At 38.3% G+C, this 24,705-nt stretch overlaps 1 protein-coding gene across 1 annotated transcript in view; it reads right to left on the reverse strand.

Annotated features, from left to right (window-relative positions):
- Positions 1 to 3,294: 3,294 nt before the first annotated feature.
- The window catches only part of ITGBL1 (integrin subunit beta like 1), a 204,602-nt gene continuing 183,191 nt past the window's right edge, over positions 3,295 to 24,705 (reverse strand). The window contains exons 9-11 of the mRNA XM_079779340.1: positions 12,546 to 12,692; positions 5,871 to 5,984; positions 3,295 to 4,888 (exon numbers count right to left, since the gene is read on the reverse strand). Coding sequence (XP_079635466.1) covers positions 4,797 to 4,888; positions 5,871 to 5,984; positions 12,546 to 12,692 — 353 coding nt within the window. The 3' untranslated portion in view covers positions 3,295 to 4,796. The remainder of the gene's footprint in view (positions 4,889 to 5,870; positions 5,985 to 12,545; positions 12,693 to 24,705) is intronic.

Below are 24,705 nucleotides of genomic sequence, written 5' to 3' on the forward strand. Positions count from 1 at the left end.
TGTAATGGTTAAAATTAAGACAATATTTATTTTCTAAATAACTGAGATTTACATGCACACCTGTTTTGTTTTTTATATATGAGTTGTCTATAAGGGCCTTTATCCCTATGAATGAATGTTAAAATACTTTCTTCCAAAATATGTTTTGACATATTGCAGAGGGGTCTTTGTTATTTGTAAATTAGTCTGATCACTTCCTCTGTGTCTGGTCTCATCTGTTGCATGGGACAAAGGAAGCACTGATGGACTGCATGTAGGAGGGCCTGGATATCAAGAACTGTTAGTATGTATTTCTCAATTTACATACAGAGAGTGTGTCTGCTTTGTACAGTTTCTGTGTTTAATATCATTTGTTATTAGCAAATACAACACACTGAATAAAATATTTATAGGAAGGCATATTATAAAACATCAAACAATTTTATGTAATGAAATGGCATTGCATCACCCACAAATATAGACATGTCATGTAAATAAGTTGGTAAACTCAATTTTCCCCTTTACCATGCCAAAGAAAATTTTAGCTCTTTGATGATACCTCTCTTGCTATTTTTTTTCTGGGATAAGACCCTCTTTTTCCCGCTCAAAATCAAGTTTGATGTTATTAAGTGCAATCTGTCACCATTGGTGTTCTGTATAGTAAATCTGATGGAATTAATTTGTATTTAGAGACCGTGTGTTCTGTACCTACATGTATGTATGTTGATTGTATCAAGTCTATTATCACATTCCATTTGCATGCATATCTGGTGTGGGAGGGTTCTTTCTACTGATTTGTTATGTTAGCTGATTGCTTCACCTATTCCTCAGCAATGCTTAATATTTAATGGTTTTGGTATTTTAAGTGACACCATTTTTATTTTCTTATAAGTTTGCTTTCTAAAATATTTTGCTAAAACTTTACTTGGGAAAATTATAGAATAGATGCAAATGGTCCACCTTCTGTAGAGAGTAAGTTGAAACTAAGCATCATTTCATTATAAATCCTGGAGAATTTAGAAATTCTTGCTTTAAATGTTAGGTTGCCCTGAATGTTTTGGGGTAAGGGGTGACTTCAGGAGACCTACAATGGGCCCATAAAATTTCTGCCACAGTCCTTCTAATGGCCTCTTTTTTTTTTTAAATGTTTTTATTGATTTCAGACAGGAAGGGAGAGGGAGAGACAGCAACATCAATGATGAGAGAGAATCACCGATCGGGTGCCCCCCCTACACGCCCCACACTGGGGATTGAGCCCACAACCCGGGCACATGCCCCAACCAGGAATCAAACCACAACCTCCCAGTTCACAGGTCCCAACCACTGCGCCACACTGACCTGGCCTAATTGCCTCTTGAAGAGTAAGCACAGTCTCTTTATCACATCTGGCTAGTTGCTTAATTAGTACTTAAAGCACTAAAACAGTCAGATGTTTTCAGGATGACCAATATCAGATTAGGTTCTCTTTAAAAAACAAAACAGAACATAGGTTAAATATGTATCGAATGTTAGATATGTATCACTTCATTTACAGTTTTCTCCCAAATATTAAATCAGAGAATTAACATTTCAAGGGGGGATCAGGTTGATTGAAACTATTTTAGAAGGAAGTGAAAATATTTGAAATTTATTTTTAATTTCATTTCAGAACAAGACTATCTAGAGAAAGCAATTCAGCTAAATGTAGGCATATCAAAATCTAGATGTGAATTGTGTCACTTTGGAGAAAATACATTTCATAGCTCAAGTTCCTTAGCTTACAAGGTGGTACATAGAATCTGTTGATGCTTGAATACTGAGCTGGGTTTCAAAGTTTTGATAAAACAAAGGCTGAATTATGATTTTTTCCTGGTTTTTCTATACTATTCAGTCTAATCCTGATGTCTGCTGGCAGAGACTGCATTTGCATTTGGGATGGTGAGGTCATTTCTTTCAATGTGTTGAAGGAATCTAAATTAGCTCAAGGAGTCCTGGGAGAAATGGGGTATAATGATTCTCTTCTTAGGTCTTAGGACCTTAGTCGAATTCTATGGAGAAGTCCCTCTGGGAGGATTCCTCAGTGATGGTTTGCCAAGCAAGCAGGGTTATGGCCAACATCACTTATTGTATCCTTCTCAATTCACATTAATCTCACCTTTAACTTGGGACAAACTTGAACCAGCCAATGAGATTTGCACATTTTCCCTCCTCCTATTACATATTTGCTCTGGTCTTGGCATTTTTTTAAAGAGGGAGTTTCTATCTTGGTAATGGAATCAAGAGTCAAAGTACAAAATCACATTTAAGAAGGGTAGAATGTAGGTCTTTATATGTAACTATGTTTAACTTTTTTCAATTTAAACATGTAAATTAAATTCTTAATAGATCTATTGATGTTTGCAAGCTAGAGTCAACATCACACACACACACGCACAGGAGAAATATGAAAATTGTGGTTCAATAATTTGTAACTAAATGAACCCAGAATATAGCTGACTGCAATATATTTTCATTGTCAAAATTTTGGACAAATACCTTTCTGAACTTTATAATTAACATTTACCCATATCTAAACTTTTTCTTTAAAAACATAAATGCTGAGCACTCTTTTATTAAAATTTAAAAAGAGAAACACTTTTGCTGTAGTTGTTAATGAAAAGGGATAACAAATATAGATAATTACATGAAAAATAAGACACACCTGGGGTTATGTGAGGAAACAGGAAATTAACGGCAGTTCCATCAAAGCACAGGTTGGTCATTTATTCCTCAGCTGTGAGCCAAACCCAGCTTGCAATTGGCTTTTGTATGGCCCAGGAGCTCAGAGTGAGTTGTGTGTGTTTTTTTTTCTTTATACAGTTTTAAACACAAACAAAGGAGTATATGCAAAAGAGATGTATGTGGCCCACAAAGTCTACAATGTTTACTATCTGGTCCTTTCCATGGAAAGCAGAGCTCTGTACTGTGATAATGTAGTGAATTCCCATGTGTCCATCACCAAATCCATCATCATTGAAATTCCTTCTGAATAGTTAAAATAGGTTTGTTTGAGGCTTAAAATGTTTAGATAGAGAAGAGGAAAGGATATCACACACATATATGTATATATAATTTCTTAGCTGCTTACATTTCCCTCATTTACAAAACTGATATTTCAACTGATGCACTGAACAATCGAGATACAACTGATGTGGCTGCACTCCTTAATCTCAGGACAGAGATAACAATTTCATAAATCTGTTAAAGTCAGAGAACACTATCAGTATTCTAAAAATCAGCATCAATTAAATTTCTCTTAAATCATTTTTATTGTAAATTTTAAGTAACTCTGCAGGCACACATTTTCCTCACTTTTGGTGGTTTGACTTATAAAGTCCAAGCCATGAGTCTAGAATATTTACATCATTAAGTAAAATGTCCAAGCAAAATTTTTCATCTTAAACAATAAGAAAATGATTTTATTACATTATTGCAGGATTTTACAAAATATAATCCACATTAAATAAAAAGTGGGTCTTTTTTAGCTCTAAATAATTAAAGGTTGCCTAACTAATGCATATAAGTAGACTTGATTGCAAATATGTAAGGGAAGTCCAAATTATTGTACATTTTCATAATTTGATGTGAATTTCATACAGAGCGAAATTTCACCATTATGAAAATAAACATTTTGTTCCTATCATTGAGTGAATATTTGTAACTTCTATTTAAGCCATTTCTAGATTTTTCTTTTTATCCTCGGAGCTTGTGGGACTGGTACGATTTTATTGCAATGTCTCTTCTTGACTTCCATGTATGGCCCTACTTTTCCAGTGAGAAATGTATCCTTAGAAATAATAGAGTCTTTTAAGAGAAATGAATGCATATTTCAGCCAATCATAGACCTAACTGGATATTGTCTTTTTGAAAGGCAAGTTACCATGGAGTAACTTCTAGGGAAAAATCAGATTCCTTGTACATGTAACCCATGTCCAGTTTAAAACATGCTCTAGTGACAGAAAAATGGATGCTCTTGAGCAACAATTCATTCTTTTGTTAGTCATCAGTTGGTAAAATACATATTGACACAGTGTAAGCAACTTATGTCACTATTGATTAAAAATGTTAAATTGTACATTTTTCCATAATTTCTTCCTTCATTTTAAGAGAACTTCTTTTGTGAGTTTAGAGTGAGACTAGAGAAATGACTTAATGACTAAAAGCATTGGTGATCTGGCCTCTGCCCCCCACCCCCACCCCAATTCAACATTGTACTTAAAGTGTGTTTGTCTTAATTTCCATATGGAAACCGTGATGGGGAATCCTGGCAACATATGATCAATGGATTTATGTAAGGCTCTTTTCCTTAGAGTCTAAAATGGCCCTTTCTGTGTAGGGATGTACATTTTTAACAACCATGTAATTCAGCTTTTCTCAACTCGGCAACTAATGACATTTGAAGTCAGAAAATTCTTTGTGGGGCTGTCCTGTGCACTGTTGGGTGTTTAGCAGTATCCCTGGCCTCCACCCACTAGATGCCTGAAGAGCACCCTCCATCCCCACCCAGTGTGACAATCAAAATTGCCTGTAGACATTGCCAGATGTTTTCTGGGTGGCAAAGTCACCCTGGTTGAGAACCACTGATGTAAATTGTAGGAGAAAATTTCTTTTCTGGTGTTATTTACATCTGAGTTTGCTTAACTCATTTTTAATGGGTATCCACATTTCATTCAGGCTTTCAGAAATAGAAAAACATACAACAGTCTGTTGGACCTGTCCTCGTGGTGATTATACATGGTTTCCTCTGCATTTATATTTCTAATGGCCTAGACAAATAAGAACCCAGTCCTCTCTCATTGTTAAGGGTATTCTGTGCCAAGCCAGATTTCACATGCGTTTCCATTCCATCCGTCCCAGCACTCACAGTTTCCACAGCTACATATTCCATTCCCTGCAGTAAAATGCACAGGAGATTCATTATTATGATTGAAATATACCAAGCTAATATATGTTATTATAAAACATAACTGTTCATAATCAAAGCAATTTCATTCATCCTCTGAAAACTTTCTTATTGTGCAGCCATCTTATTATTATCTTATTAAGCAGCTGTAGGAAATTTGACCTTTTAAACAATTAATGGCACCTACTTGGTGCTACCATCCAGTTAGTATCAATCTAATGATGACCATCAGTATCACTCCAGCTGGGCTTCCATGTATAATTTTGTTTTTCTATAGAGAGCAGGTTATGTGTAACAATAAATGCTAAAGAACATACAGATCCTTGATATAGGATGAAGTAGGCTGAATAACTAGCTAGAAAAGGAGCCTTGTGTAGTAGGAGTGGGTAGAACGTGAATGTCTAACTTAATGACACACACATACTATCTTTTACCTTTAGTTAAAAACAAGGAGAATAAGTATATGCCTCTATTTCCCCTATACATTGTTTAAGAAAATATTTTATTACCAATTATTAGGACTCAGAAACTCAGGATAGCAATATCTATTATATTCCTAAATTGTTTTCATATTCCCATCCCCCCCAACACACACATATTCCGTTCCCTAAAAACAAACTAACACATCAAACAGCTTTGGTGCCTGGGTCCTGTTTAAAATATATTCTAGTCCCTATACCATGCTAAAAGTGAAATAGTTGTCAAGAGAATTATTCTGTTTTTGTAATATATAAAACTGCATATGTGAATTGGGGGAAGTTACTTTATATGGAATTTTCCTCCAAATCATATAATTTGGGTGCATTCTTTTACACCTGGGAATAATGATAGTGCTTATTCTGAAATGCCCACCTCCCTTTACGTACATGAAAGCTCTCCTGCCCAGTGATCCACAGCAAAATGTGATGAGTGTCATTCACCTTTATTGCAAAATGTGGTATAGATCAATTAGAGTGGGTCAGTACTGCACCTGTGCAAATGAGACCATCATGTTTGTCGCAGTCCCTGTCATCACAGTCGCAGAATTCCCCTGAAATGTACCATTCTTCAGCAGAACAAATGCACTTTCCACAGTGACAAGAACCTGAAATCACAAAGGGTATTATTGATTGTTACCACACAACTAAAGGTTTCCGTCTAGAGTAGAATACCATCAATGTACTGACAATCGGCTTCTAATAACCTACCTTCCAAAGGTAAAAGTTTATGGAATAGCCAGTTGCTCAAAAGGGAGCTTTACTTACTGTAATTCATAAAGGTTATCCTGAAAGGCTTCATTATGGATCTAGACAGTTGCAATTAGCCTTGAGCAAATGTTCCATGGCTCAGTCTGGTTGAAATGTCAATGAGGGCGGAATGTGGCTGATTTTTATAGATGGCCTTCCAAAAAGGTGTTCAAAATATATGTGTTTTTTAAATTTTTTTTCTGAATTGAATCATGTTTTCAAAGTGTCTGTCTTTTAAAGGAATTGAATAGTAAGTTCTATTAAACGAGGGTGCAATTTATAATTAAAACAACTACTAAATTTATTGTGCTTATAATTTTGGATTTTTGTTTACATGATTTTTCTTAAAGTAAGGACTCACCTGCCTTCTGGGTGGCTCATTAAAGTGCTAAAAATACACATACAATCACTCATGTATATTTAACTTATCCAATTTCACCCTTGGGATTTCCTGCCACAATCCAGGAGAGCTCTAATCCCTCCCCTCAAATGTCCATCTTTTATGAGGCTCTTGATCCAACCACCTTTTCCATTACTTCACTCATTTCCTCTCTTTTTACTTCCTACCTAATTAAAAACTTCCTTTTTGGTTATTAAAGATATTTGGCTTGCTGAGAAACCCTTTTATTAATGGCACATTTAGAAAAGAAAATATATGAATTAAATGGTGTCAGAGAGAGGAGAAATCTCTCTCAGCCTAAACGTCTTCACAGGGCAAAATTACTTCTACAATAATAGCAGTAAAGAAAGTTTTCAAGTTAAAAATAACACATAGAATACCCTTCCTCTTCCTTCTATTTCCTTGGATTGATTGCTCTTTCTACATGTGATTTCCTTTTACCAAAGATGCCTATCACCTTAAAAGACTGTGAAGTAGAAAAATTATTTTGACATATTCAATAAAATAACAGACTTGGTAAATTCAAAATATACTGGGAGGGGGCAGAAATCAATCATTAGTGTCTCTATGAAACATTGCAATTTAAAAAATGGTTAGAGAAAGAAACTTTTATGCATTACTGCTATCATGAAAGGATGCACATAAAGGTGTCCAGGCATTAAGCACCCCACGCTATTTTATATTATGGAAACTCGTATATGCATTTTAGCTGCAAGAATCCCCAATGGCCAAATTAAACTTTTGATATTCCTTGTCACACTTCTCAGGGTAAGGGAGCAGCCAGAATTAGTTACATGCTGAGAACTGTGTTTACATTTATTAACTTCTTACTTAACCGCAGCATGGTTCCATTTACTTGTTTTACTGAGGGGCTAGGTTGCAAAATAGACAACTTTCAGTTCTAATGAGTGATCAGTACCCTACTGGTTGCTTAGGGCTTATAACTGGGCCTCCCAGGCCAGTCTGTGAGAGTTGGTAGTCTCACCCAGGTACAGTGTTTCTTTTTTTAGAAATTTATTTATTCTAATTTTAAAGACTTTCTGTCAAATCTCTAGGCACAGAAATGTTCATCAGTCAACTGTGCATTTTGCAAATGGATAGAGCAATATTGGAAAACTTGGGGCATTTTAATGACTTCATTAACATATCCTCAGAAGGTATCACATTTAGTGCTTTATGAGTGGAGGAAGATTATTTGAAGAATTCCACTGTTTTTAATTGTTTCTAAAATACTATCCCCTTTATATTCCAAACTTGTTTCTACAACAGATGAAGATATAAATGACTTTATATGTCCATGATATTTATTACACCTAGGATATATTTTTTTTGCCACAATTCATGGGAAAAAAAAATCACATTTCATTTTTAAACTTTTCCCCTGGCTCTAGAACTATTCTGATCACTGTTCTCACTTCCAATGCTTAGCTTCAGGCCATTGTATAGTATTTTCCTAAAACTGGTCAGCTCAGCTAAAGTGAATGTGGTATACATTGGTAGACCATTTGACAAGTACATTGCATTTCCAGAAGTCTGCTAGTCACTGAAATACTTAGAGTGAAAAATGGGGATTGATTTTTGTATGTGCTATGAAAAACTAGCTTCTCTCATCAGCGTTTTCCCCAGCTGGGTAGTTCTTTCCTGTTTGTGAATTCTCAGTGCATCTCCGAGGTAGGAAATTCTTCTACTGCTTGTGAAACTAGGAGTAGCATAGCATGTAATAACAACTTAGCGTGGTCATTATTAGGATGTTTTATAGCGCCTTTGTTATAGAGCGACCTGGCTCTCTTCATCAATAAGCAGGGGTCAAATTGCCCTACTCTGGAAAGGGAAAATCGTAGGAAAAGGATTCTGTCAGACAAATATAAGCCACATGGCTGCCAGGAGGTGACCGATTACTCAGCTCAGCTGGACCGGCACCGACTCGCGCCCATGAGACTCGGTCCAGCATAGGGAGAAGCTGGTCCATCTTGGCAGTAACTCTAGGGTGGTAAATTCATGACCATGACACCACTAACCTATTTAATTTCTTTCTCAGTATGAGGACACTTAAGAATGCTTCCATCCCCTTCTGCTTTTTTTTAGTGGCTTCCATTCCTTGGAGATTCAGCCACATTTTCTCATTTGTCTTCAGAGCATCCTTAGAACTTAAGAAGGGGAAAGAAACGAAATTCTTCTGCCTTCAAAGATGAGAAAATGGACACACAGGGAGGACAATGGCATTGCCCAGGGCCACAGGGGCAAAAAAGATTTCAATCCGATTCCATCCACTGTTTTTATCTACCTATCTGCCTATCTGTGATGCCTCTCACAAGAAAAAGCCTTCATATAGTTTCAAAAATGAGTTGTGTGTTCCCACTGACGGTTATATTGGGTGAGGCAACTAAAACACTGGTCCAAGTCTGGTTTTTGAAGCCTAACTTTTACCCTGTCTCTTTTCAGGGATGGAGAACCTGCCAGGATGGGGTGTAGGTGAGGGATAGGTAAGTGGGTGGGTGTACCATGGACTTATTCGGATGATGTGGGACTCAACAGTGTCATTGTAAGAGTTCTAAGGAGACATTTAGTGATCTGCAATTACAGCCATCATCAGACATCTTTAAGAATATTAGAGGTGATGACCTGGACCTAGAAAGGTGATTATGTACTCTTGGATACACCTAAATACTCAAGCAAACAAACAGCCAACGAATTACAGCATGGATTCTGCAAAGGGAGCTGAACGTGGCTCTAAGCTCAGCTCTCTGGTTATTCACATAAACAGCTTGAGTGTAAGGGCGAGCACTCTTGTTAGCTGCCCCATTTACAAAGTGGACTTTCTTTTCCATTCATCAAGCCTGACGAAATGCTGCAACCAACATCCCAGCAGGCAGTTTTCACTATTGTACTCACAACTCCATCTGTTATGAAGGTCACAACAATGTATCTAGTTTTAAATTTTTCTATGGAGTGATTTATTGTCTTGGCTATAAGTTTGTAAAGAAATAAAACGCTATTTCTTCATCATCTCCTGAGGTGACGGCTTTATTCACAGATCGTGAGGAGCGCGTGGTGGAAACAGTTGGGTACAAGCTACCAGGCGGTGACCTCAGGCCCACTGCTCCTCCCTGTCCCCTAGTCGGAGAAAGAAAAACACTCCAATTTCCTTTGTGAAAATCAAGGTGAGGGGTTTTCATTTACCATGTTGAGGGAAAGTATATGGAATTCTGGCAAGTCCATGAAACCTATTAAAAAATACCCGGCCCCAGTCAAATAACTTGGAATAGGTTTCACTGCTACCATGTCAAAACCTGTTGTCCATTTCATGAGTTACTCTTTCTGTGGTTCTTTTTTTGTTTTGTTGTGTTAATTCTCACCCGAGTCTTGATTTTTAAAGAGAGTGGAAGGGAGGGGGAGAGAAAGAGAGAGAAAAACATTGATGTGAAAGAGATACATCAACTGCACATGCCCTGCCCTACTGGGGCTGGGTTTCAAGCCTGCAACCAAGGTACATGCCCTTGACTGGAATTGCACTCGGGACCCTTCAGTATAAGGGCCAATGCTCTATCTACTGAGCCAAACCAGCAAGTGCTCTTTCTGTGGTTCTTGAGGTGAGAGGTGGATGGTACTCTCTAAGGAGACAGAAATAACAGCTGCATCCCCACTGGTCTCTGTGCCTATGGGAGAGCACAGTTCCATGGTCCCGGTTTTAATCCTGTTCTTCTAGAATCCAGCACTGATCTCTCCAAAATAAGTGGGAAGAAAGGAGCCAGCAGCCAGCGGCTGCAAACAGAATGCCCACCATCCTCTCTAGCGCCAGCTTCAAAGCACGCAGCCTTGAGGCAGCGTTTACAGCCAGTCTCCTTTTGAAGAACTCTCTCCATTGAAGGATAAACAAACAGTTTATAATATACGCTTTCAACCCTTCATTGATCTGTAGATATAATTCCATCGCCTAAAGCAAACAATTTGAAAAAGGCATTAACTAGAGAGATTTTTCTTATTTTGTTTTGAGGGAAATGCCTTTGAGTTCACCCCCTTTTGGGGGGCCTTTTCTATATTTATGATGCTGAAAATCTCTCCTCAGAATGTAATGACTTTAATGAAATGTTTATTTCTTGAAAACAAACTACCCCTCTTCTTTGCATTAAATTCAGCGAGGAAATGACAGAATGGTATTCACCACACAGGTGAGCACGGCTGTGTGTGTTCTCTTCCTGTACCTGCAATTGGACATGACTAGCAAAGACCCACTTATGAACAATGTTAGTGATTTTAGAGTGTCTAGGAAACACACACACACACACACACACACACACACACACACACACACAAATGGCTGATTTTTAAAATAAACAAGCACACCAATGTTCTAATACAAAAGTTTCATTCAGTAGAGTTTCTCAGAAAAGCTAATAGCCTTATTCCAAGGATAATGCCTTCATGAAAACCAACAACAACAACAAAAGTATCTAAACGCTAGGGCTCTGTGTTTGAAGCTATACTCAGGGGAAAAAATAACTCTAATTCAAACAAATTAATCATTCCTGGTACTTTTTTTATACACAGGACACTCCCTTCTGACCTGATAACATTTCTCTCCCCCCCACTCCCACCCCCGCCTCCCCCCAGTTTCCACCTTGATAGTTAATTCTATTCCTACCACCTTTACTGTTATCTTTGTTAATCTCTTCCTAGGCAATTCCTTCCCTCTGTCTCTTCCTTTTAACCTTTCCTTCCTTCTACCAACAGAACTTCTTTTTTCTTTTTAAAAAGTTTTTAAATTGAATTTTAGAGAGAGAGAAAGGGAGAGGGAGAGAGAGAAAGAAACAGAGATATGAGAGCAAGACGTCTTAGCTGGGATGCAGCCCAAAACCCGGGCATGTGCCCCGATTGGGAATCAAACTGGCAACCTTTCAGTGCACAAGAGGATGCCCACCCAACTGAGCCAAACCTGCCAGGGCCAACAGAACTCCTTGAACCTAAAGCAAGTGTATCCAGGACCTGAGGGCCCCTGAGAACTGAAATGTTGAGAGATTTGATTAGGACTTGGAATTAGAATGAATTCCATACGAGAACAAACGGGGAACAAAGTGATTGCTTTAAATGCATTTAAGTGCTGCTTGGCTGCTGTCATTGCATTAGGTGGAAGGCAAGGCCTCCTTGCCAGAACTCTGTAAACACCAGTCTCAAACACAGAATTCCTGGAAACCAAGGACATGCTCGTCTATTAAAATGAACATGTTTGTATCCATTTTCAGCCTTCCTCCTGGCACCAAATGTGGTCACCGCATCCATCTGATTTTATTTTTTGCAATTACGTCAAGAGGCCTCTTTCATCCGAAGAGCATTGGCCTTGGTGATAATCGGTAAGTGACAGCCACTGTTGAGGGGCACATCCCGGAGGCGAGTTCTGCTGAGACCTCCTCAGCAGACTGACTGCTTCACTGTGTTTTCTTCAGAAACACATTTGCCTGCACTCCTGACCCAGGGTAGGTGTTGGAGGGTAGATGTAGCTTCAGCTATAAAAGTCTGAAAAGGGAGGTGGTTTGTTCTGCAAGGAGGTAACTGAGCCGAAGAGGAGAGCTGGAGAATGACATTCAGTTCCAGGTGGGGCGGCTCCCTAACATTTAGTGAGAGTCCCATGAGCTTCCAGAGCGTTTTATGCAGACCCGTCCCGGGCTCTGCTATTTCACAGGTGAACTCAATGATTATACCTTTACCTTTTGGGGCCCATTCAGGTCCCAACATATCTTATTGTTCTTTCCTTTTTATACAATTATTCATTGCATTTCATTCACAATCGGGTTGTATACAAGTGGCTGAGGATCTTTTCACATGCAACCCATCTCATGCATTTCATTTTCTTGGATGCTCAACTTCACGTGGTTCACTTTCAAACGTAATAAGGGCAGGTACAAGCAGAGGACGGAGTGATTTTCACGCAGAGTGCAGTCTGAAAGAGGTGTTTGCTAGGGGCTGCTGTACGAGCCATGTGTCCCAGCAGGGATCCAGGCCAAGCTCCGGCAGAGACACTCACCCTTTCCGGAGCACAGTATGCCGTCTGCTGACTCACACAGACTCTTGCTCAGTTCCTCCGTCATGTTGCACTTCCTGGGATGTTGGCAGAGCCTTCCGAACCATCCTCTCTCACACACGCAGCGGCCGCAGGAACACGTGCCGTGGCCTGTTAAGCAACCACAGGGCGGGGAGGGAGAAGGAGACGGTAAATATCTGGCTGATGGCAGTGTCTAAGGAAGAAATATGTAAACCACAGGGTCAGGTTTCCCATCTAGCAAACACACTTTCCCTTTATGCATAGTCATTGGGCGCGTGACTGCTGAAAAGAACTTCACAACGAAGTTCCAGCTCTACATAGTACATTTGAATGCAGCAAAGGACATGGACTCAAGAGAGAAAGAACCCTTGAAACAATTTGACATGGGATTTTACTATCTTTTCTTGATACGAAATACGTCATTTGCGTTTTTAGCAGTATGGAGTCTCGGTGCTTTTCTTCGCTGTGCACACCGTGATACCCATACGAGTGGGCAAGGCTAGTCACGTGACCATTGATGCCGCATTTATTGATTACTATCCTACTGTTTACTAATAAAAATAAAAGATTAATTTCCATAAGAAATGAATGGCTTCTGGTATTATAGTTCTTTATCTGTGTGCCTCTTTACTTATTTAATAAGAACAGATCTAAGTGTAAGTAACCATGTCTCTCTATTGTTGTCTACAAGTTAGAAAAGGCATGAGGCTTTGATTCATGTCTCCAACTTTCTTTTCCTTTGTTTCCATCATTGACTCCTGGTTTGGGGGATGTTTATCTTTTGGCAATATATACAACATTGTATTTGTGGCAAGTATTCATTGGCATACACATCTGTCTAGTTGCTTGCCACCAATACCCCATTAGATTGCACCATCTTCCTAAAATGTTTCTTGTTTCCAATCAATGCTTTATCATTTTTTAAAATCCTTTTTTAAAGATGTGTATTACCTTAGAGCCAAATCTCTCCAAACAGGACAAACAAAACAGCTATTTGTTTGGCTGCTTTGCGTCTTACTGAGTCTCTATTATGAACACAGCATTTTGCTAAGCACCAGGGTATGCAAAAGCAAGCATCAAGGACACAGTTGTCGTCATTCCAACTGCTCAGCCCTCTGAACCTGTTGGCACCATTCTGTCTTGAACATTTGCAGTGGCAGGACCTTCAGAGTAAACCTATTCCATCTGCTTCCTCCTATATTCAGCTTTGCACAGGAGGGATTAGGGGTCAAGGCTGAATATTTTTCAATTTGTGGTCATGATTAATTTAACCTAAACTCCCACAAACTCAGGTAAGTTTTTTCATAACACATGATCATCTGGAAGTTCATGGAAAGCAAATGGGAGGCAAACTCAAAAGAGACCTGGATTAACAGACCTATTTCCAACAGCCTCTTCTTATCCATATGTTGATTTACTAAATTTAATCTCACAGCCCTTTGATTTGGGTATCATCCCCATTTTTAGTCAAGAAATTAAGATCTAGAGAAACAAAGCAATTTTACCCCAAAGCACATGGCTCAACTACACATAATCATACCTTGATGCCAATTTCTCTGATTTTAATGTCCACTCTTTTTCCATTGGTTCACATTGTTTCTATATTTCATTTAGGAAAATGAATGATGATATCAATTTGAGACAACTAAAAACCTTTTATTAATTGCTATCTTTTTTAGCTGCTACACAGTTAGAAGGCATACTTTGATATAAATGGGCTCTTACTTCTTGAAAAGTGTTTCCTGTATTGATTTTCATGACATTAGACTCTCCTTATTCTTTCAACACTCCTCCGTTGTTTATTTATTTTTCTACTTTTTTCCTGACCCAATTAATGTAGGCATCCCAATTGTCTATCATCAATCATCTTTTATCTCTCTAAATTTCTCCTTTGAATAATTCATCACCTCACAGGATTTCTGATAATCTCAACCAATGATCAAAGGACTGTACCACACCTGTGATTCCATACTTTGTGTTCTACCAGCATACAAAATTGATACTTCTAAACCTGCATATAAAATTTTTTTTCTAAAAGCTGCTTTCTGTATTGTCCATTTATTTTAATGATATAACTTTCCTCTCAGTCAACCAGTTTGAAATGTTTTGAACCATATTTGAGTCCCTGTTACTCCCCTCATCTAAAGAGTTGCCAGGTTCTGTTGAAACTAACTCCAACATATCCACTCATATCACCATCATAAACCTTTGAGAAACCTTCCTGTCATGTCTTCTCCAATATTCCTGCTCACAGCTTCCTATTATACCACTTACTCACATCACAGCCTTCATATATAGTGCTGTATGACTCCCCAATGTTTATGATATGAAGTTCACCTACTTTCCTTAAGTTTTAGGTTCCTGAAATAGAGTGCCTAGCTGCTTTTCCAATCTTATAATCTCTCCTCTTATCCCCTTACCAAGTTGACCTACTCCTTCTTCTCAATGCATTCCCTGCACTTTTCTGACTTCATACTTTTGTTTTGATAAAAAATGCTATCCTTCTGTCCCCCTACTTCACACATCCAGGTCCTACTTAGTTTTCAAACCTCTGTGAAAACTTTCCTAATACTCCCAAGGGAAATTCGTCTTATCCTTTGAATTTCTGCACCACCTTATTTCTCACCTCTATGGTGGAACTGGTTGTCTTCCACCTTGTAGTATGTAGTTTATGTAGTTATTTATTAAATAAACCTTTTCCTTGACTGTGAATTTCTTGAGAGTAGGAATCACTTCTGATCATCACTGTAGCCTTCAGTGCGCCAAGCACACTGCCTTAATCATAGCAGATCCTCAAAAGACTTTTAGATTGAGATCATTTTTTAAACAATATCTCCTCATTTACAAAATTAATCACAACTGAGAACTGTAAACTGAATCCAGGACATGTTTACAGGTCATCTGGTTAAAGAACTGTCTTTCAAGACCAATGACCAGTTCTTGGATGACTAATTTGTTTCTACATTCTGTAAAGTGGAGTGAAGTTAGAGAATTGGTGTCCCATAAGAGCTACACAATCAGTCAATAGTTATTAAATTGATGGTATCTTGACTTCGTCAATAAAATGAAAGTTCACTTAAAGTGAGGTCTACTTAAGAAGTTCAAAAAAAGGTATCCATCTTTGGGGGTAGATAATCTGGTATACACAATAAGTAAGAAAGCAATAGAGAGCATCTATTACCAAACCCATTGAGCTATGGACTTGTTAAATGTCTATGTTTCCTACTGACTCAGGTTAGTAAGAATTATAATCAATTTGGCATAATTAGAATAATTGAGTCTCTATGGCAGAGAAAGGCATTCTGCCTTTGACTTAGAATATCATTGAGAATAACTCAATGTAAGGATAGGTGATTGGTTTTTATTTACTAGCTCATTTAGCACATCTTTCTATAGCATTAGGTTGGCATCTAGCCTAGACAATAGTCAAAATGCATTGGTATTTACATGCTTTGATTCACCATTTACGTAACGTCCCTTTAGTTAAAAACATATTAAATGCTTTCAATAATATCTTCTTTATAAACTTTAATAATTTTAGTCATACAATTCAAGAGCTATTTGTGGTGCACCAGGCATCATAATACACCTACTATTATAGTGTTTTCAGTGCACAAGGGGAGAAAACAAGTAACACATGAATAAATGCACTTGAGCTCTGGAACCATTAGAGAGGGTGTTAGGATATTCAATAGTGAGAATGCTTTTACTGGGCTTGTTAGGGAAGGATCCATGATAACCAAAGGATGAGAAGCAGCCATAGAGGCAATATTCTAGGAAAGCTAATGAAAATTTCTTGGAATAAGAAAGAACTTGGCATGTTTTAGGCAGCAAAAAAGGCCAATGTGTTTGAAGAATAATGAGTAAGAAAAATGGAATAAATAATGAAGTTGGAGAAATATTCAGAAATGAGAGCATAACAAACTGTTTATTTTTGGTAAGGAGTTTGAATTTTATTCCACTAGAAATAGGAATCATAGAAGAGTGTTAAGCAAGAGTGATGTGATATAATTTACAATTTGTACATTTATTTTGACAGATAAGTGTGAGAAATTAAGGTGTGTTGGGAAGAAGTGAATATGGGGAAAATGAGAAAGTATTGCAATAGACCAAGAAAAAGGTGATAGAGGCTTAAAATAGGATGGTGGAAGAGCAAATGGAAAGAAGGAGATGGAGATATACTTTGTTAGTGGTGCTAATGAGACTTATTGTTGAATTGGATGTGGCAGGTGACAGAAAGGAAGCTAGAAAATATTTTGAATAATGATGCTTTTGATTAGCTAAGGAACCTTAGGAGGGAAAGGTTGAGAGCAGCAAATCAGCTGTTTTGAGCCTCATATGATTGAGATTTTTTTATTTTTGGTAGGAATTTTTTATCAGGCATTTACTAAGAGTGGACTTTGGGGGTCTTAGGGATGTGTAAGTCTATCTTTAGAAGACACTACAAGGAGTTTCTGAAAGTGGTGGTAAGAAGTTACACCAACTATGAAAATATGGAAGTTCAGTTGCTCTCCACCTTCATCAGTAAATGGTATTGTCAGTGGTTTTATTTTGTCATTTTATTAATGTTTGTTTTTTTTTTTTTCTTTTTACCTTCTTATGTGAGATACTTCTAAGACAACCATGTGGAAAGTTAAGGAAGCAATTGACACTAGTCTGGTGGGGAGGACAGGTTAGGGCTAAGCATATCCATGCTGCAGTTTCTGCAAGAAGATGGCATTTAAAGCTTTGAAAGTGAATGAACCTACTTAGGAAGAAACTCCAATATTTAGGGCTAACATAGAGGAGGAGAAGCCAGACAAGGTATGAACATTCAGTACAGAAGCAGAAAAATAAAACGATTGTGTTGTCTCATAAAATGACAAAGAAGGCCATTAAGAAAGCCTACTAAGTGGAATGTTCCTGAAAATTGGTTAAAAAAAATAAGAGTATAACAGTAGTTTCAGTCAGCTTTTGCTGTACCAACTCTACTCTATTGCCACCTAGGTCTCTGAATAGCTCTCCTAGGGGTTGCAAAACTATTGTAGAAATATTCAGATTTCAGTGAGAACACTGTCTCTGTTTTGTGGTAGAATCCAGAGAATCCAGTGATAAGTTATCTTGTTGTAAGTGTACAATAATAGGTCAATCTAGAACAAAGATGGAGGAAGAACCAGCCTAATGAACCATTTGAAGTACACTAAATCTACCTGCACCTGACTTCTCAAATCTTCAGACAGGTGAGTAGTTTTCCATTCCATCTCCATTTCCAGTGACATCCATCCTGTCCCAAATACTTACTCCTGTCAGTGATTTTTGTTCCTAGTCCTATTTCTTCCCCCACACCAAAATATTCCCCAAGAATGCTCTAGACCTGTGTTGTCCAATTTAAATTTATTAAGCAAAATTAAAAATTCAGTTTCTCAGTTGCACTAGTCACATTTCAAGTGCTCAGCAGCTACATGTGACCAATGGCTGTTGTGCTGAATAATTCAGAGTTAGGACATTCTCATCATCTTTGAAAATTCTATTAGACAGTGCTGCTCTAGACAATGACCCTTTCCGATAAAATTCACTAGCTGGCTCAGAGACACATTTCCTTAAAACACTGCAATGATAGTTCTCAATTGGGAAACTGGGCCATGAATGGATCCTGATTGTGTCAGATATGATATTCTGCCTGGATGACATTCTTTTCCCCTTGTTAATATTAGGAGAGTACTTGTTTTGTTATTATTGTTTGTTTGTTTGTTTGTTTTTGAGGGAAGTGATAATATGTCCATATGGAAGATGTTTTATTACCCAGGCTCTTTTTTACCTAGAGGTGCCCGTAGGACAGAGCTCTAATAATCTTATCTAATAAAAGGGTAATATCCAAATTAACCATCACTCCATCACAAAGATGGTGGTGCCCATAGCCACAAGATGGCAGTGCCCAGTCCCCTTAGCCCCACCAGAGTCCCCCAGTCCTGGGCGGGTGGCCGCTGAGAGCAGGCAGCGTGAGCAGCCTGGCGGAATGCTTGCTTCATCACCGTAGCGATGAGGCAAGTGTCCTGTCCCGGCCATGGAAGGCCTCTGGGCCACAGAGAGCCTCTGGGAGTAGGAGCAGAGCTGCCAAGCCCTGCAGAGAGCTACTGGCGCATGGTTTCATGCGCAGAGCTACTAGTTGAGATATAAGAGAAAACTTTGTGGGTGATGTTTCCAGGAAAGTGATTATCTTCCAAAGAAAATGGGACAGACTCAGTCAGCAAGTGTCCTTTGTCCTTTTTCCTTCCCCTTTCTTCTTTCCTGGAAGATGGACACAGCTGGAGGTTTTCTAGGAGCATGGCAATAAAAGTCATACTGGAAGGACAGAGTGGAAGGGAAGGTAGGAGGGGTGTGGGGTGTTGCTGGATCTCAGGCAGTCACCTCAACATCCATCTCTGAAGTGACAACCAGCAGACTTATTTGTTTAGATTACCTTCAGCCAACCACAGTCCTAACTGATACACTTAACAAACGCAGAAAAGAGGTTTTTGATTTGGACATGTAATTTGGAGACAATCCCACTACTGCCTATATTGTCCAGCTAAGAAAGACTTGGCCCGAGGTCCTCCTCAACGTGAGAAATCCCGTGGTGCTGGGCTCTCTGCACTCACACATTCAGGCTGCATGTGCTCCTTCCAATTGCAGCTACAACTAAAGAACTCCCCGGAGAAATGTAAATGGATTGTGTGATTAAGAGGTGGCTCTTCATTATCCCCACTTGTTTTTTAAATTGGACTCATGGGCAGCTATTCCAGGAGCATAGAAGGAAGAAGGCAAACAATAAGCAGTCCATTTCTTATTCTCATCCTGGGTATATGGTGTACAGGAGAGAGAGAGCTCTGATCAAGTTTATGTTAGGCTACAAACAAATGCACATGAGCCAACCTGTAGATATATTTTCTTTGGGAAATATTAAAGTCATATACTAATAAAAATGAGTATATATTAAGGACTATCACTTGGGACAAAGCATTTTTTTAAGCAGTGATTTATCTGATTTTAGAAATCCATGCATATATAGGCTATGTAAAATTTTATTTTTCTATGATCATTGAACATGACTCTCCAATAAGTTAATTAAGTGGAAAAAGGTCTTCATACTGACTTTCTTTTTGCCAGTCATTTTCAGGTTGTAATTTTGGTGTAATCAAAACTGAACTGCTTAGAATTATGTAATTACGTACATTCACCTTCAGGTACAATTGCTAATTTATCCCAGCCTGCCAGAACTGGTTTAATCATCTTCAGTGTTATTGTTAGGAAGGTGGAGAAACAACACTGGCTATCAATTCTCCTGCATATGCTGATTAGATAGGTTTATAGATGTTTTTTGGTTTTATTATTTGTTGTTTGCTGAAATGCTGCTATGGAGTCAGGGACCTGAATTTTGCTCTGAACACACAGAGGATAAATAGGGTTCTAGTTCATCCCTCCAGGTGAAAGGCTAAAGAAGGGATGGCTCAGTGTCTGGTGGTGAACTGAGAAAAATACTCAAATTAGTGGTTCTCAATTTTGTTTTCCTCTGAAGCCAAACCAGAGGGATGATGTCAGTGAGTTTCACACACTCGTGGTAGTAAGATCCATTCACCACTGGCTGCCAAGTGATGGGAGACTAAAGGCTTTGAACAAACTAGTTGCCATTCCTTCCCTGACACAGCAATGCAGATTTGTAGAATACCAACTTCCTTCCAAAACATTTTGTAACTGGTGCTTCAAAATATCTTAAATGGATTGTTTTGTCCTGTTATGGTAATGGACACTTGAATCTTCTACTTTGCATTGCATACATAGGGCATTCACTGATTGCCTGCTTATCACATAGTAAGAGGCATTTTTCATTCTTTGTGTCTCATTCTCACATAAAGCCAATAGGTGGAGATTATTATCTTTATTGTACACATGAGTAAACCAAGGCAGAAAACCAAATGGCCCTTCCAAGTTACTACAACTAGTGGGAAACAGAGCCAGAAACCAAATGCTGGTCTTTTTTAATTTGAGGTTCACATTCATTTTGCTGCAGGGCGTTGCCTCACTTTGCTTAAAAGAAAATGGTTCCTTCTACCCACTAAAATCTCATGTGAAAAAAAATGTAGCAGAGTGTACGCAATACAAACTGAAGCAACTGAACATACCATAGAATGTGGGCTTTCCTTACACAAAATATCAAAATACCCAAAGAAGATTCATAAGTCTAGATTCAAAAAGAGATCTACCCCTTTAAAAAAACTAGAAGGAAATACAACACAATGTTATCAGGTATTATTTTTGGATGGTGGATTTGTGGGTGATTTTTATTTTGTTTTTTTAAAATATTATTTTAGTTGTATTAAGTGTTGAAGGAAAAACATTAATATAAAAATATTTTACAATGTCCTGATATCTAAAGATGAGCAAAGTAAAATAAAGGGGGGGGGGAAATAATATCTGTTATAAATGATAAATGAGTAAATAGTTTGAAAAAATCCTTCCAAGGATGGATTCAAGAGCAGCTGAGGAAAACTTCTGATATAAAAAAATTAAATAAATATTTCCCCTCAACATATCAAATATTTTTCACTTTTGCTTAACTTTCTCAGGCCTAAAATGTTCACATCCCATTTTTACACCTCTAAATATTAGCCATTCAAGGTCCATGTCAAATGTTACCTCCAACTTGAAGAATTCTCTAATCCAAAACTGGAGTCAATACTCCTTAATTTACTTGTGACTCCCTTAATTTATAATTTATTCAAAAAAGTTCTTAAGCATCAACTTTTATCCTAAGTTTGAGGATACAATAATTTTTCAAAGGAAAAAGGTTTTATTATATCCATGAGAATTGTGTAGACTTGAAGAAAATAACTTACAATAAAATGTGATGGTATTTTAAAGAAGGTATTACAGTATGGAGGAAGTATAAAATAATTTCAGAAAGGCGTTCTAAAGGAGATGATTTGGAAGAATGGGAAAGTGATAAGGAGTAATTTAGAAGGAGAAGCAAAGATAAGGAATACAATGTCAGGTAAAATGAACAAAATCATAATACACTTAAGTTTGTCCATCTCTATTGCCCTCCATGAAAAAACTCACTTTTTCAATAAATGGAGACAATTAGACCAATAAAAGCCTAGTCTCTTCCACCCATCCAATCACCGAAGCCATCAAGATTCATCCTTGATTCCTCCCTGCCCCTCACTCAGATTATTCAATCATGAATTTATATAAATGCTGCTTGTACCCTCAGGGCAGCAGTAGGAGCAGGAGGGGTTTTCTTAGGTTCAGCTGTGTTTAGATTGCCATTCGGCACTAGTCTCTTTAGAAGGACAAAGGGTAGAAACCACATCCTGGCAGCTGGACAATATTGGGCCTTCCTCTCCATGGGAATCCTGGCAAGGATTCATGAGGATGACAACTCCACATGGTGGTCTGGGGATTGCCTTCTCTTCAGATAACACAACTCAGATGCACAGATTTGAGATCCATGTTACACAGATGTTGAGACTTCTCTGGTTTAAAAGAAGCCTCATGCTCCACAGGAGCTAAAATATTTTCTAACAATTCCTTAGCATAACTTCCAGAAACCCTGCAAGAGACATGCCTGTTGGTAGAGTTATGGCACTCATAGAAGCCAAAAGCATAGCATTCCCATCAGACATGCATAGTTCATTCATAATCCATCCTTTCCAACTTAGTTGAAAACTAAAGATGCCAGTGGAAGCAGTTGAGATTACTCAAGGGGAACCAATAGCAAGCAGAAACAGCATCCAACAACATCCATTTTAAGGGAAACAGATTTATTGGTAAGCTCTGGGAGATGAGCAAGAATAAGAAATTAAGTGGTTAAGAGAGAAGTCTGAGAAGAAATTGATGGGGAAGGTATTTCCGAGGCCCAGGGAGGAGACCCTTTCATGGGGCTTTCAGAGTAGAGTAACTATAACTCTATGCTAAAAAGTGGTCATGTAGAATGAGAACTAAAAATCAACTAGGAACTGGGCAGCTAGGAATTATTAATAAGCTCAGGAAGAATCACTTATGTGGAATGGTTGGAGATAGAGCAAGTTTCCGTGGGCTTAAGATTGAACCAAGAGGAATGCTAGCATATAGGTCAGAGGTAATGACATCAAGTGATTAAAAATATTTAAGGGCATATGTGTTTAAAGGGCAATGCAGGGCTTTATGTGGAATAAGTATGCAGTAAGTATTTGCTGATTTGATTAAATTTGTGCTATATACATGATAGGATATTACCAAATAAATGAGAGAGGTTTCCTTATGATAATGGGTATTTTTAGATAGAGTGAGAAACACAGAAACTTTGCCAGTGCCTTTTTTTGGCTTGAGGAACCCTAATGGCCAGTGTCTTCTTAATTGTGCTCCTCCATGCTTGGGCGAATCCCTTGTGAAGCTTCTCCACAGAAGAAGCACTGCAGGGTAAGAGACACTAAAAATACTTCTGAGATGAATGACAGTCACTTTGATTTGATAGATCAGTGTCAAGTCTGATAAGAATGACCAGAAAGGAGAAATCATCAATGCCACCCAAAACTGAAGACCAGACAGTCACAGCTCTGAATACATTGTCGTCACAAAAGGTATTGACAAGCTATGTTATTTAGGATAAACGTGAGCGTGGAGATATTTCACCCTCTCCTTCCTGGAGCTCTTTCTCCAAGCAATAGGGTTAACCATCATGAAGAAAAATGAATAAATCAATAACAAGGAAAACAAAAAACGTACTCTCTGGAATGTGTAAAGGATGTGTAGATATAAGAGGTTTCTACAATATCAACCATTTCAAACAAGTCACCAGAGCAGCTGGGCAAGGAGACCCATGCGAGGTAGACACTGCATGCCAGAGAAAATGGTAATGACAACAAGGTCTTCCCTAGGTGCCAGGCAGGCTTTCTATACTGCGTTGTGAGAACTAAATGAGTCAATACACATACTGTACTGAACAAAAAAGGCTGCACTCTGCTTCGATACTTCTGGGAACTAATACCAGTGAAGGGACAATCTCAACTAAAAGTAATACTGAGATAAAGTCCACACAGTCTAATGTCACCCTGGGGAAAACTGTGGTACAGGGAAACCTAACATCAGTGTCAGATCCTGGGTCTGCCGCTGTTCAGCTATGGGACACCCACACCTCAAACCTCACTCACTTTTCTATGTGTAAGACGAAGAAAGCAGGAACAATGACTGAAGGTGGCTGCCGTGAGGGCTGCGTGAAATAAACCACCTGGCACCACAGTCCTTAGAAAGGGCCTTTACCTTGGCTCACAAAGAAAAGAAAAGAGACATTTTTGGTTAACTTGCAAGTGTTTCAGAGTTGGTTGGAGAGATAATACTAGATATACATGGATATTAGACAGATGGTAGTGATAATGTCCCTGCCTTTTCTATGTTGTACCTGCATGTCGATTTTATCCAATAAAGTACCCAATTGCGTTATGATAACTGTCTTGAAGAAAGACAGCTATATTCTTTTAGTCTGATTCCACACCCAGTGCTCCCCAGTTGTACTGGAAACCTAGAAGGAGGTATCATCAGCATGTATCATCTCTACAGTATCAGGTTTTGCAAGACTGAACTATGAGAATAATGTTGACTCCCATTCCCCTCCCCTGAATGAAGACCAGGTAGACACTGTCAACCTTCTACCTCCGGGACTCTCAGTTTTGCTGATCACCTTCTATCTGTCTCGTTTGTGATTTGCAGTTTCTTGCTTTCATAAGCTCTTATTTGGGTCTCAGAGCCATTATGGGAACTGAGATATTGTATATCCTGTGATTTTGTAATTAAACTTAGGAAGTTATCTTACTGTGTGTGTGTGTGTGTGTGTGTGCTTTATTTTTCAAGTTTATGGGTGATACTTACTTCCCCCAGGATTTATGAGTACAATAATAAAAATCACCTTAAACTGTTCAGTGGCAGCAAAGCCTTTTACTATCTCCATAGAATTTAGTTTAGTCTCAACCACCTTTTATCAATAGAGCACTGTGTACTTTCACATGCCCTTAAATCAAGAGTCCAAGAACATAAAGGTCATTACAAACATAACTGTATATTGCTTTTAGGTTGAATTGTGTATTAATTTTTGTTTATCTTCTTTTCAACAATTAAAAAAAGGGATAAGTAGAAAAAGGAAGGCAGGTGA

Source organism: Cnephaeus nilssonii (assembly GCF_951640355.1).
Source record: "Cnephaeus nilssonii genome assembly, chromosome: 8".
Lineage (NCBI taxonomy): Eukaryota > Metazoa > Chordata > Mammalia > Chiroptera > Vespertilionidae > Cnephaeus > Cnephaeus nilssonii.